Consider the following 15134-nt stretch of genomic DNA (forward strand, 5'->3'; position numbering starts at 1 on the left):
ATCGCATTCCATTTGAAAATTTATTGTCAGTAGTATTTTTAACTAAATATTCAAGTCAAGCCAACCTCTAACGTGGCTTTCACCTAACCCCGACCATACCTCCACATTTCTTGTAGATGTGAACCAAATTTGTTTCACAAATGGTACTCCAAAGGAAAAAAAAACGATTATTTTAACAAATTTAATCTTTTAAAGATACAATTAAATTTTTATCTAATTCCAAATTTTATTAAAAAATTATAATCTACATTAATTTTATCAAAATTTGATCATCATATTTTATGAAAACTTAAAAATTGATCAAATTAAGAAATATTATTAACATTATCTTTAATCGATTACTTGAAACTAACATTTAATTTTTGTAAAGTATTAATATCAAATCCTAATAAATTAAAATAGAAAGATTAATTTATCAGTTTTTATAAAATAGAGACGTGAAATTAGCATTAGATATATTTTTTTTTCTCAAAAAGGAAAAAGAGAGAAAAATTATTACTTAGGAAATAACAAAAAAAAAAGAAAGAAAGAAGAAGAAGAAGAAAAATGAAGATTATTCAGTGGGCTAACTACCAAAGGCCACGTGACCATCTCTCTCCTGTTACTCCCTGCGGTGTGGTGAGCTACTCCCAATTCCCTCCATTCCATTTTCCCTCTCTTTCTATATAAATCCGCACCTACCCTTTTCATTCCTCATTTCCAGCTTTTCTTTTCTATCCATTTCTCGTCTCGTCTTTTCTTTTCCTTTCGTAAGGCGAGCGAGCCACTGTAATCTTTTCCTTTCGTTACAACTTTCTCTTCAGGTAAACATTCCATTTCCTCCCTAAACCTTTTTTTTTTCTCTCAGATCTGTTTCTTTTTTCTTAATTCCAATTTCTGTCGCTTTTTGATTTCCGATGCTTTCGAGGAAATTTTAAGATACTTTGATTTGTAATTTTTTGCTGATGAATCAACTATATGAAGCTCGAGAGCTAGAGATCTCGCATTTCATTTTTATCATACTGCTTTTTTAACTGCATTCCGGTGATTTGATTTGCTCGTCTTCTTTGTATCGAGATCTGATTCGGTTTAGGTTCGAGTTAGGTGTAGCGTTGGATCCGGCTCTTTCAATTGCTTAATCAACAGCTTCAGTTAACTAGTTAGCGACGTGTTTGTTGAACAGGTCTCTTTGAGTCGAAGCCATGGCCACCGGACAGTTGTTTTCTCGAACAACTCAAGCCTTATTCTATAACTACAAACAACTTCCTATTCAACGCATGCTTGATTTCGATTTCCTTTGCGGTACGGGTCCCTTGCTGATTTCATCTTATATTTTGCTGATCGGCACTCGTATTACGGAATTGTTCGAATTATGTTGTTTTTATCCTTAATTCTTGATCGTTATTATCTTTTATTATTAATTTTCCCTTCTTTTAAAAAAAAAAATTGTAGGGAGGGATACACCGTCCGTCGCTGGTATCATTAATCCTGGTGCCGAGGGATTTCAGAAACTCTTCTTTGGTCAAGAGGAAATAGCGATCCCAGTGCATTCAACGTAAGATGCTCTTATCTCCTGTTTCTATTTTTAGATAAACTTTTTTTCCCTGTAGTTATTAATCCGTATATTGAAAGTGTTAAAGGGTAAATGAACTTTCTACCATGTTACCTTAAAATCCTATAAACCAGCCTGCAAAGTTTAAATCTCTACTACTAGGCTTATGCGATCACCATGTGTAACATTCGATTATGAATAAGGAATCCTTCAATGATTCATTTATTTAACATAATTTAGTTAGAGGAACACATGACCAGCATATTATCTGCTTTCGAAACTTTGAAATTCTACTATTATGGGATGATGATCCATTACTCGGTATATATTTGCTTTTTTCGGAAAATTCTATCCATTTACTATTGAGAGATCAGAAAATAATTGGTCTATGATGCTATAACTTTGTTTAGTTTTGATCAAAGGGAATTGACATTGGCTTTTGTGTTAGTTGTATCTCCTACATGGCAATCATTTTTGCATTTAACAAGTAGTTCTTGCTAATAAATAATCTAATTGTGTCTTGAGAGAGGACGTTCAATTAATACTATAGTGTGATTTTACATCCTTTACAGATTAGGATAATCCTGTAAGGCTTACTTTGCTGTTTGATTGATGAATTTGTATTCTCCTAGCTTTATTTTCTCTAACCTCGTAATTGATAAATTTTGCAGCATTGAGGCAGCATGCGCTGCACATCCAACTGCCGATGTTTTTATTAACTTTGCATCATATCGAAGGTTAGCCTTTGTTGCATTCATGCTATTTTTGTGAGCTAGAATCCTTATATGCATAACTTAAATCATTTTGTTTTATTTTCTTACAGTGCTGCTGCTTCGTCCATGTCTGCTCTGAAACAACCTACCATTCGAGTTGTTGCTATAATTGCTGAAGGTGTTCCTGAATCAGACACCAAACAGCTGATTGCATATGCACGTTCCAACAACAAGGTAAGCAAGATGATTAGAACAGAACTAGGCAATGGAAATGGTTAACCAATATAAAATGCATCTCCTTGTGATCTTGCACTTGCAAAGATCTGATTTAACAAATTTTACTAGCATTCTTTGATTCTGTATTTGATTTCATTACTTATGCTATTACAGGTTGTTATTGGCCCAGCTACTGTTGGAGGAATTCAAGCTGGAGCTTTTAAGATAGGTGACACTGCTGGAACAATTGACAATATTGTTCATTGCAAGCTGTACAGGCCTGGATCTGTTGGCTTTGTCTCCAAATCTGTATGTTATCTTTCATAGTTTTTTCTTATGCATGTGCACATGTGTCTGAGTAACTATGCCTCTTTCTCTTCTGCTTAAGCAATTACACCTCGATACATTGTGCACCAATTTCCTATCACTAATTTGGCATTTGGTATCATGGCTTTGGCCAGAATGTGACCCATACATATGGCATTAGTTTTAACTTTTATCTTTTTAATAATATTGCAGGGTGGCATGTCGAATGAAATGTACAACACTATTGCCCGTGTTACAGATGGAATCTATGAAGGTAACTATAAGCTACCCTTAACATGTACAAATATATTCATATTTGCCAAATTGAATTTCATATGAAACATTAATTTTTGGGTTCATATTGAAAAATAATGTAGGCATAGCTATTGGAGGAGATGTCTTCCCGGGATCCACCTTATCCGACCATATTTTGAGATTTAACAACATTCCACAGGTATATTATAGTTTTCATTCGAATCATTGTGATTTCCTGCCTACCATTTGTTTCTACAAGCAAAGCACTCATGGTTAGGGTAGCACAAAACTAGCCCTCCTAACTCCCATTGGATTGATTTTTGCATTTTAAAATTCATAATTCTCATAGAATCATCTTCTACATTGCAAAAGAAGTTCCTGACCCTTTTTTCCCCATCAACAGGTCAAGATGATGGTTGTCCTTGGAGAACTTGGTGGAAGAGATGAGTATTCCTTAGTTGAAGCCCTGAAACAGGGAAAAGTGAACAAGCCAGTGGTTGCTTGGGTCAGTGGAACTTGTGCACGCCTCTTCAAATCAGAAGTACAGTTTGGTCATGCTGTAAGTTATCACCTTAATTTTCCTGGAATTCATCTTTCCTCCCTTTGTGTTCAAGCTTTGGGGTTCCTGCAATGAATGAGACATTACCTTTACCTTATAATTAATTCAGGGAGCTAAGAGTGGTGGTGAGATGGAGTCTGCACAGGGAAAGAATCAAGCGCTAAGGGAAGCTGGAGCTGTTGTTCCCACTTCATATGAAGCTCTGGAAGCTACAATCAAGGAAACATTTGAGAAACTGGTGAGTTTCTGTTTTGGCCAAATGTTGGACAGTTTTAAGCTTTTAGCCATATTTACAAATTTGATTGGTGTGTTTAGGTTGAAGAAGGGAAGATTACACCGGTCAAGGAAGTTAAGCCTCCACAAATCCCAGAAGATCTTAACAGTGCTATTAAGAGCGGGAAAGTTCGTGCTCCAACACATATTATTTCGACCATCTCTGATGACAGAGGTATCTTAACTAATATATATTTGACAATTAAATTAGATGTTTGATGAAATGGAGACTAAGGCGTGTTAAATTCTTTCTTGACCAAATTTGCAGGGGAGGAACCATGCTATGCTGGCGTGCCCATGTCTTCCATTGTTGAGCAAGGTCTTGGTGTTGGTGATGTCATTTCTCTCTTGTGGTTCAAACGTAGCCTTCCACGATACTGTACTAAATTTATCGAGGTAGGCTGCTGAAATTTGTGATAATCTTTTATGAGTTATGAGCCCTTGCTTCCTAGTGACCCATATCTACCATCACCTTTCACAAGTGTTACCCTTCTTATGATAGGATCCTTTTTGAAGTTAAAATTGGCCTAATCCTTTTCTTTTTATTTTATTATTGTCTTCATCTCTAGAAAGCATCATTCCTTTTTGTTTTGACTAATATGTTTGATCTGGCCAGATATGCATCATGCTCTGTGCTGATCACGGTCCCTGTGTCTCTGGTGCGCACAACACTATAGTGACTGCAAGAGCTGGGAAGGACCTTGTATCCAGTCTTGTGTCAGGTTTGCTTACAATTGGTCCTCGCTTTGGTGGTGCAATTGATGATGCTGCACGATACTTTAAAGATGCTTACGATAGGGTAAGTTTCAATATTGTTATTTGTAGCGACTTTGATGATTTTTTTTCTTAATACAGCCTAAGATGTTTCCTCTTTACTGTCCTTTTACAGGGTCTTACACCTTATGAATTTGTTGAAGGCATGAAAAAGAAGGGCATCCGTGTACCTGGAATTGGTCACAGGTACGAATGCTTTTTAATAGTCATGATAGTTTTAACCATGCAAAAGCTACTAAACATGGGATCTGCTTTTCTATTGTTTCATCCTAGATCATGTTACATGTCTAATGGTTACAAATGCTTTCTTTCCTGTGAAAAGGATCAAGAGAGGGGACAACAGAGATAAAAGAGTAGAGCTTCTCCAACTGTTTGCTCGCACAAATTTCCCATCTGTGAAGTACATGGAATATGCTGTTCAAGTTGAAACCTACACTCTCTCAAAGGCTAACAACCTTGTCCTCAACGTGGATGGTGCTATCGGGTCGCTTTTCTTGGATCTTCTTGCTGGTAGTGGAATGTTCACAAAGCAAGAGATTGATGAGATTGTTGAGATTGGCTACCTAAATGGGCTCTTTGTGCTAGCACGATCCATTGGTTTGATTGGGTAAGTTTAAACAAACTTTCCAATCTTAACATTTGGTATTTTGCTTGAAATTTCTGACCTTGCACTCAAAACCATTGGATTTGGATGTTGGCAAGAATGTTTTACTTTGTTGTTGACATTCAATTGTTTGATATTTCAGGCACACTTTCGATCAGAAGAGACTGAAGCAGCCACTATACCGTCATCCATGGGAAGATGTTCTTTACACTAAGTGAGAGAACATTACGAGCAGTAGGTGCAAATCTCCTCGAGCATTGTTGTTACTGGAGTCCTTTTGTCTGCATTTTTATGGGGTATGGTTGTTTGGTTCTTAGATTATTGTTTGTAAGGCAAGGCTAAATGGTGGATCACCATCATTTCTAAGTTGTATTCAAGGTCCACATAGGAGAAAAAAAATCTCAAAAATGCTGCGTGATTCGTTTTTAGTTTTTTTACCAGTTTCACGGATAAATAAGACATGTCTTGCACATTGTATTGTAATATTTTATGAGAAATTTCGAAATTAGGAATCATCTATTCTCGGATTATACAATAAGGTAGTTGAAGTTAAGCTTTCCCCCCTCTAAAGTTGGATCATTAGGTCCACAATATTATGTGGCTTAAATTTTCTGTTTGAAGAATAGGGCGCTCTACATAATATACACAATGTATCGACCAGAATTATCCTATTCCTTTTATTGATGTGCTTTCTCTGGAATCAGTTAAAACGATGTTAGGTGGCACTTGGCGTAGGCGTAGGTTTTGCTAATGATGTGTTTTCAAGGCAATTGATGCAGTTGGATTACGTTTGCAACGTGGTATTGTTCGTTTCAGCGATGACCATTGTTTTTGCTGCTTTGATATTTTTGGAATAGACATTACATAATGATAAAGTCACCTTGCTATATATAGCTACAACCAAATGCAGTCCAACAATCCGTCTACCAACAACAGTGCGGTTAGTGGAAACCTGTTTTGGGTCTGTTCAGCCTTCTAACAAAAATATTGTTCACACCTTATGGATTAGCCTTTTAAAGGAAAAAATGATCTCATATTGATGGTCTAAGGGTGGACTAGACTTGATAAACCATGGGTTTCTTTCCTCTCTCGACAGGCTTATTCTCAAACGACACATGACGTGAAGATAGGATTCACCTTTAAAAACAATATATCATTTTAAAATCACATAACTGTGAGAATAGTTTTCGCCTTCTAATTTTGGGAATGGTTCCCAAATCATTTGGGTTTTGGCTTCATCTTATGGGGCAATTTTCTTTTTTTGAAAATAAAGCTTGAGGGTGAGACGGAATTTCAATTAAAATTTTGGAGTTCAGGCTGAATTGGGTTTAGATCTCAGCCACATCGCTCTATCTCGAAAAATTTACCCACATATATTTCTTTTAATTTTATATCTATATTTTTATATGCTTTAATTATAATATTTTTAAAACTTTTATAACACTTTAAACATTTTAATTATTTTTATATTAGAAATTATATTGTGTATACACGTGAAAATCACATATTTAAAATACAAATATATCTTTAAAAATAATATAAAATAAATAATGAAATGTATTGTTTAAAACTAATTAATAATAACACATTAAATATTTACGTTATTAAAATGAAAAAAATAAATTAATTTGTTTATCATGATGTTGTCATCAATCTTGAGTTGATGTCGAGTTAACTTGTGACACCAACTCAATCAAATACATTATTAATTATTAATATATACAACTAATAGAGGTAATAAGGTGTGCTTAATAAAATTAAAATGTATAAAAATATCAAAATAAAACTTTAGCTTAGTGGTAAATTGATGGTTTTACTTATGCTATTTTTGTGCATTTAAATCCCATTATATGCATATTTTGGTTTTTTAAGTGAAAAAAAAAATACTAAAATACTCTTGAATAATATTACTCATTTTAATTCGGAAGAGTATTCTTGTAACTTCCTAATTGAGTTGGTGACCCGGTTGAGGGTGACACCAACTCAGTCAGGGGTTTTATTAATAGTAAGTATAAATATATACAACTGATGGAGTTAATAATGTGTGCATAATGAAATTAAAATATATTAAAATATTAAAATATTATTTTAATTGAGAGGTAAATTAAATATTTTACTAAAGTAATTAACGTGGATTCTAATCTGATTATATACATATTTTTATTTTTTTTAAAGTGAAAAAATTAAAATGCCCTTGAATAATATCTACGTATTTTAATGATAGAAAATCATTATCATAATTTCCTAAATGAGTTGGTGACACGGTTAAGGATGACAACAACTCATTCAAAGGTTTTATTAATAATATAGATATTCGAATTAAATAATTTATTTTTTTAATATTTTATAATGTGTATTTTATTTAAACTTGTAAAAATTAATATGATATGAAAAATTATGATCAAATTATGAGATCATTATGTGTAAATTGTGTTTAGGTTTTAAGTACGATTATGTTTCAATTTCAATTTATTTTTGTAATGATTGATTATAATTATAGTTATTAAAACATGTATTATTTATAATCATAACTATACTTATCACTTAAAAAAGGAAATTATAAAAAAATTATAGATGGAGTTTTTTTTTCAATATCAGGCTTGGGTATTAAAACATTAAAATAAATCCAGATGGGGATGTGATGAAAGCAGGAAGTATAAAAAACTGAAAAAGAATGAAGCGAGTAAAAAACCGCGCCTTCATGTCCCACAGCCACCGAAATTGAATGGTCCTTTCTTGCATCAACCAAAAGATGTAAAGAAGTTAGAAAGGTAATAATTCTGAGCCAAGTTTTGTTCCTCTGTGTACGTCTTAGAGTGAATAAAGTGATGAGGTGAGTTGAGGAATAAAGGAAGAATTGACGGACGATAACCAAAGCCAGGCTCACCTGCCGTTTCGCACCAACATCCAACAACTATGATAGCGGTTGCTTTCTTTTCTGTGATGCGGCGATACTTAACAGTTAAGTTATTTTTTTAACAACCTGACGATACTTTTGACACTTTTGGCAAATGTTGAGATCTTTGGGTTTGAATCCCACAATTTGTAAAGACAACGTGAATTTATTTCTTATTTTGTGTGAATTTTATCTAGTCCTTTTTGAATCAGTTAAAACTTTTGTCTGATTCTTTATTGACTGATTGAATTCTCGGAAATATATTTATATGTTGTACTTATAATTGTATTGTTATTGTGCTGATAAAACAAAAACAATAAAAAGAGTTGATATTTTATTTATTTATTGGTATATTTATGTGATGGAAATAAGAAAGCAAAGGACGAAAAAGGGTCCTACATATGAAAAAATTATTCAACATTCAAAAACTTTGCTTTTTATTTCCAACCGCAGAAAACAAAATTGGATTTTCTTTTTTCAAATTTGTTTAACACAGTTTTCTTGATGTATAAGATTCAAATATACAATTTATTTTATAGTCATCGAGTTTCAATTAGGGTATTATACTAATATAATATATATATTTACATTTTTAGGTAACTATTAACATTTTTTTTTCAAGTTGACCTAATTCTTTTTTTCTATCACTAATTTTAACCTTCAAATTTAATTAAATTATTTTTAATGAAAAATTGAATAAATTATTAAATTTCAACAACACTAACAGGCTACTACATAAAGTCTCCATGTACTTTTTCCACATGAATGATTCTTTTAAAATTTATGGAAAACTAGTTGGGTGGTTACCCAACTTCAATAACTTTCAATTTCATCATTGGCGTTTTCAAATTTTAAAATTTTAGTCATTCACTGTTAAATGCTTAATGGAAAGTTGATGTGGGCCTATTTTTATTTGCCTAATAACAAATTTAACCCTCCAATATTTACAAATTTTATCAATTTGTTCATAGATCTAAAAATTCAACAAATTTAGCCCTCAATGTCAAGTCCCAAATATAGGAGGTCAATTATAATGGATAGATAAGAAAATTTAATAAGCTTGATGGTTATGTGTACTCCCTTATCTTGGAGGTCTTAAGTTCAAGCTTCCTGTCTCTTGTTTCTTTTAAAACCTAAACAAGAAATAAACTTTAGTCCTAATGATTAAAAGATAACTTCCCTCCCCATTGACTTGAGTTTGAGCCACTCTCCTCCCTTCCATTCCTTTTATTTTCGGTAGCAATGGATAAATTGCCAAGCTGTCTTGGGTTTTCAAACCCAAGGTATTTAGTCCATCTTTTCCCAATTAGACTAGGCATATTGTTTTCTTTTCAATTTCTATTAGGATTTTGCCTTCTTCTCTCTATGTCTTCTCATTTTTCTTTTCTTTCCTCTTCTTTGCATAATAATTTTCATCTTTTTACAGCTGAATATTTTGCTTTCTCGAATTAAAACATCCTTCATTCAATCATTTTTCTACCAGTTTCGTAATTGCCATCAATAGTATCCCGATATTTTCCAAGAAACGGTAAGTGCATCTGTAACACCCTTTACCCGTGTCCTACACCGGCATAGGGTACGAGGCATTACTAGACTTAAATACAATCAATCATGTAAAAACCAGCCATAAAATTTTGTTCTATTTAAAAACTTTCATACATATGCTTATCGTCCCTTATATGGGCCTACGGGGCCTAAAACATACATTCGGGGTGGTTCGGGACCAAACCGTAAACATATAAAACTTTTGCAACACTTAGAAAAATTTTCACACTTTGGAGAGTCACACGCCTGTGTGGGTTGGCCGTGTAGGTTTCACACGCCTGTGTGGCTTAGACACGCCCGTGTCTTCAGCCCGTGTAACTCTCTGCTTATGACGTCAGCAAACGTTTAGAGTCACATGGCCAAGTCACACGCCCGTGTGCTAAGGCCGTGTCCCCCACACGGCTAAGACACACGGCTGTGTCTCTACCCGTGTGGTCAACACTTAGGCTATTTTCCAAGCCTTTATGTTACCCTTAATCCTTCACATCTTTATGCACACTAAGGACACATATCATGACATCATTTTAATGATTTAGTATCTCATATTAAGACATTTCATAACATTAACGCCAACCATATATGGCCAACAAGCATAATCACACCACCTCATCACAAGCATTAGAACATAGCATAGATAGATAGGTTCACAAACTATAATCAAAATGAGATACACCTCTTGGCCATATACAAATAACTCAATATAAACCAATACATTTGGCTAATCATAATAACACATAACATAGAGATAGGTCCTTATACATGCCACTCACTTAAAACGTTTAACATATATCAATATTACAAAGGTGATGGCTTGATAGTGTGATGCTACCTTCGACGATCTCCAATCCTGAGCTAACCTGACAACACTAAAGAAAAGGAAAGGAAGGGAGTAAGCTTTATAGCTTAGTAAGACCGTATGAAAATAATAAACAATTTATCAACTTGCTTCTCAAGGTAATACAACCATATTTGTACTTTTACTTATGTTTAAGTCAAGCTATTTTCTCGAGTTACAGTCATTAAATTATTTATATCTTGAGCTACGGAACTCCAAATTAAGATCTGCTAATTTTCCCTAAAATTAGACTCACATATCTTCGTACCATAAAATTTTCAGAATTTTTGGTCTAGCCAATAAGTACAGTTTATTCTTTAAAGTTACCCCTGTCTCTCTGTCCGACAGTTCTGACCCCTCTTCACTAAAAATTAATTATCTCATAGTACGGAACTCAGATGATGTTCTCGTCTATTTCTCTTGAAAGTAGCCTCATAACTATTTTTGTACAATTTTGAATGATTTTCTCAAATCAGAACAGGGGATTTCAAAATCGTTTTGACTCTGTCTCACACAAATTTAAATATCTCATAATATGAAATTCTTTTGCTTACACATTTCCTTTATAAGAAACTAGACTCGATAAGCTTCAATTCCATATTTTATTCAGTCTCTAACTTATTTTCTACTATTTTTGGTGTATTTTCAAAGTCGGACTGCTACTGTCCAAAACTATTTTAGTGTAAAATAATGGTAACTAAGATTATAACACCTTTACAAACCATTTTAAACATTATGGTAAAAAAATACAGATTGGTACATCATAAGCATAGAGCCATAATCACAAGGTCATCAATATTTCATTCTCATAGGCATAGCTTACTTATTTTTATCCTCACCAAAGATGCATTCATTTCATGATCGTAATAGTATTTGAGCTTCGAGTAGATACCTGTACCTTTTCAACGTGCTCATAACATTTCATAGTTCATTCGTAATACATAAATGGACATAAGCACAACTTATTCATCACTATCCAATACAATTCATATAGCATATATCGAGCTTACATCTCATACGTTTCAAGTAGGTACCTGTACCACTTACAACATGGTCATAACTTCTCTCATTAAGCTTTAACTGTAAATCTTTCCGTTGAACCGTTCGGAATACTAAAGGATATTCGGTAAGCCCCAAACATAGGGTAGGATACCGATGCCATGCCCTAGAAATGGTCTTACACTGGCTCATACATCAATTCGATGCCATGTCCCAGACATGGTCTTACACTGACTATCGCAATCGAGGCCGACACCATGTCCCAGGCATGGTCTTACACTAGCTCTCACATATCTGTGCCTATGCCATATCCCAGACATGGTCTTACATTGACACATCTCATAGCCGATGCCATGTCCCAAACATGGTCTTACACTGGCTCACATCTCGAGGCCAATGCCATGTCCTAGACACAGTCTTACACTAGCTCTCGTCTCAATGCCGATGACATGTCTCAGACATGGTCTTACACTGGCTCTCATAATGTGACCGGCGTATGTCCCAGACATGTCTTACACTAGCACACATGTCACCCAAATGTCATGGCATGAATATCCAATATTTTCTTACGATTCAACCGAAAGTTTATCTCATTAAGTCTCATCATACATTTCTCATAGCCCCATTCAAGCATTTTATGAAAAATTAATCATTCAATGCATAATAATAAAGTTGTTAATATTTACGCGCAACTTACTCGTTACAATGGAATATCATATTCCATCAAATTTCTAATGTATTCAATCATCACATAAATGTTATTAACATTTGGCATCACTTTCTCATATACAATATCATCAACATATAATTCAATACAAATCATAGCAAGATAGATTTCAAGTATATTAACAATAGCATGGATATCATGTTTATTTAATCACACGGACTTACCTCGAATGCAATTTCGGCTAATTACTTCATTTTAGTCCATAACCTCGTACTTTTCGATTTAAGCCCGAATCTTAGTTTTATTAATCTATAATGATAAAATTCACTACTTTAATCATCATATTAACCAATACATTCCATAATTTATACTTTGGCAAAATGACCATTTTGCTCCTAGACTTTCACAAAAATTATGATTTTACCCCTAGGCTCATAGATCGATTTTTTATCGAATTTCCTCATTAATCAAGCCTAGCCGAATTTATTTTAGGCTTATAGCAGCCCACAATTTCTTTCATTTCACATATTTATCACCTTTTTATCAACCTTTACAAAAAGGTCTATTTAGGTGTTTTTCATGAAAATCCTTTCACAAAAATTATTTATTACACAACCATGACTTATTTTCTTCCATTAAAATTCAGAAAACAACATAAGTATTCACATGGAAAAACCCTAGACTTTCAAACATTTTGCAAAATAATCCCCCCATTAGCTAGATTAAGCTACAAGGGTTCCAAAAATATAAAAATCAACAAAAACAAACACAGATTTCACTTACAAGGAAAGGATTTAAGTTGCTGAAAATTTGAGCTTCAAAACCCCCATGTTTGCTGCCATTTTTGGTGGTTGAAGAAGAAGAAATGAAAAAGATGACAACCTTTTTCCTTATTTTATTTTATTACAAAAAAAGTCACCTAATGCCACCAACTTTTGACTTTTCAATTTTTTTTCCTATGGCCGACCATCACTCCCTAAATGGCCTATTTTCACTTTAAAGACCTCCAATTTTGGTTCTCTAGCTATTTAACATATTTGGGTAGTAAAACAAAACTTTTGCCCTTTATGCGATTTAGTCCTTTTTCGCAATTAAGCTCACAAACGCTAAAATTAGTTCACCAAAATTTTCATGCACTCATATAATCATGATATAACACATAAAATAATATTAAAATAATTTATTAATCTCAAATTTTTGGTTTTGAAACCACTGTTCAGACTAGGCTCAAAATCGGGCTATTACAACATCTCGTTCTGAAGTTTAGATATTGAATTTTCGTACTATTTTTATCCAAAGCTAATCTTAATTTCAATTAAACAATCGTTTAATGGTTCTTGCCAAATCTTTTATTAACATTGACGAATCTTGAAATCAATCATTAACTCATGTATAAATATCATTGAAGGACCAAATTTAGGCGAATCAAATCGGATTTGATGGTGAGGAATGTTGATTAGACACCCGGTGAAAGGTGTGTGTCCCTTCCCAAATGAATCGGTAGTGATCGTGTGTAAGATTAGGGCCATACGATCTTCTACACGAGCGTATGGACTGCACGAACCCCCACACAACCATGTACCCTGTAAACCCTAGGCTAGTTCGTGAACCACACGGCCACTGTAACACCCCTAACCCGTCTCCATCGCCTAATTAGTGTTATAGAGCATTCTTGTACAATACATAACCTTTAACATCAAAACAAAGATCAACATGCAATTTATATATTAATACTTGATAACATAACTTAAATATAGTATAAATATTTTTACAGGCCTTAAATCGAGCCTAAAGGGCTCTAAAAAGAGTTTACTAGCAATCATGGATTTATTCGAAGAAAATTAGAAATTTTAGGTCAAACTTGAAAATTTTCAAAACAGAGGTCACACAGCCGTGTGACATAGCCCAGGTCATGTGAACTTTCGAACAATGGGACACACGACTGTGTCCCAACCCATGTGTCAAACTGTGTAACTTGTTGACTTAGGTCACATGACCGTGTGAAACCTGTACTTGAAAATAAGATGACACACGACCATGTGGGGAGACCGTGTGTGGCACATGGCCATGTGCAGCCCGTGTCTCAATTCGTATACTCCAAATTTATCCCTTAAAACAAGACAACTCAAGGCCTATACTTGTACACCAAGCCATACCTTCCTCCCACACACTCACATAACCTAACACACCTTAAACACACACAAACATACCATTTCAATCATCCTATATGTTCTAACCAATGTGCCATTCAAAGGCACCACAATTTATTCAACAAGACCATTCATAAATAAGACTTCAATATCACATTTTAACTATATAACATAGATACATCATGAACACTTCCTTTTTAAATCCATACCACCACAACTTTCCAAATTAGCTAGGTATAACCAAATGACCGCATTCAAAAGTGCCTAAACACAAACCAACCAAATCAAACTACATATATACAAATGGTACCAACAAATTCAAACATACCAAATTAACATATAACCTTATAAATGTCATTTATAACCATTTCAATATATATTCAAAAGTTACCAAAATGGATCGATGGATAGCGTGTTCTTACTCCGACTTTGATTCCAACCATTCAAACTTTCCAATGATCTTCAAAACAAAGAAAACACATACATAAGCAACTAATAGGAAACTCATATTAGGAACTTAAGCTTGCTGTATATATTAAATAAAACAATCAAGGATAGTTTCATTTCATTATAGACCAAAAATCCTTTCCTATACAGAAAAATTCTTAAGGTTTGTTGGTGAAATAATGCACATATAAAATCAACCAAGACATGGCATAAACATATCAACATTTCAGTTTCACCATCCAACACTTGTACGTATATCATGTAACTTCATTCTCTTTACATTATGCATATCATTATAATCCATTTGTATCACCCCAAAACCCGACCTAGAAGTTTAGATCGAATCCTGGAGGTTACATTGGCC

At 33.8% G+C, this 15134-nt stretch overlaps 1 protein-coding gene across 1 annotated transcript; it reads left to right on the plus strand.

The window, feature by feature from the left end:
- Window positions 1-553: 553 nt before the first annotated feature.
- On the plus strand, window positions 554-5746 carry LOC107896593 (ATP-citrate synthase beta chain protein 2). The gene is made up of 16 exons (XM_016821789.2): window positions 554-803; window positions 1163-1281; window positions 1432-1534; window positions 2203-2268; window positions 2355-2478; window positions 2635-2769; window positions 2980-3040; window positions 3144-3220; window positions 3425-3580; window positions 3690-3818; window positions 3896-4028; window positions 4122-4249; window positions 4470-4652; window positions 4743-4813; window positions 4950-5234; window positions 5374-5746. The coding sequence occupies exons 2-16, from the start codon at window positions 1182-1184 to the stop codon at window positions 5447-5449; spliced, it is 1827 nt and encodes a 608-aa protein (XP_016677278.1). The 5' UTR covers window positions 554-803; window positions 1163-1181; the 3' UTR covers window positions 5450-5746.
- Window positions 5747-15134: the final 9388 nt, after the last annotated feature.

This window comes from Gossypium hirsutum, chromosome A10, assembly GCF_007990345.1.
Source record: "Gossypium hirsutum isolate 1008001.06 chromosome A10, Gossypium_hirsutum_v2.1, whole genome shotgun sequence".
Classification (NCBI taxonomy): domain Eukaryota; kingdom Viridiplantae; phylum Streptophyta; class Magnoliopsida; order Malvales; family Malvaceae; genus Gossypium; species Gossypium hirsutum.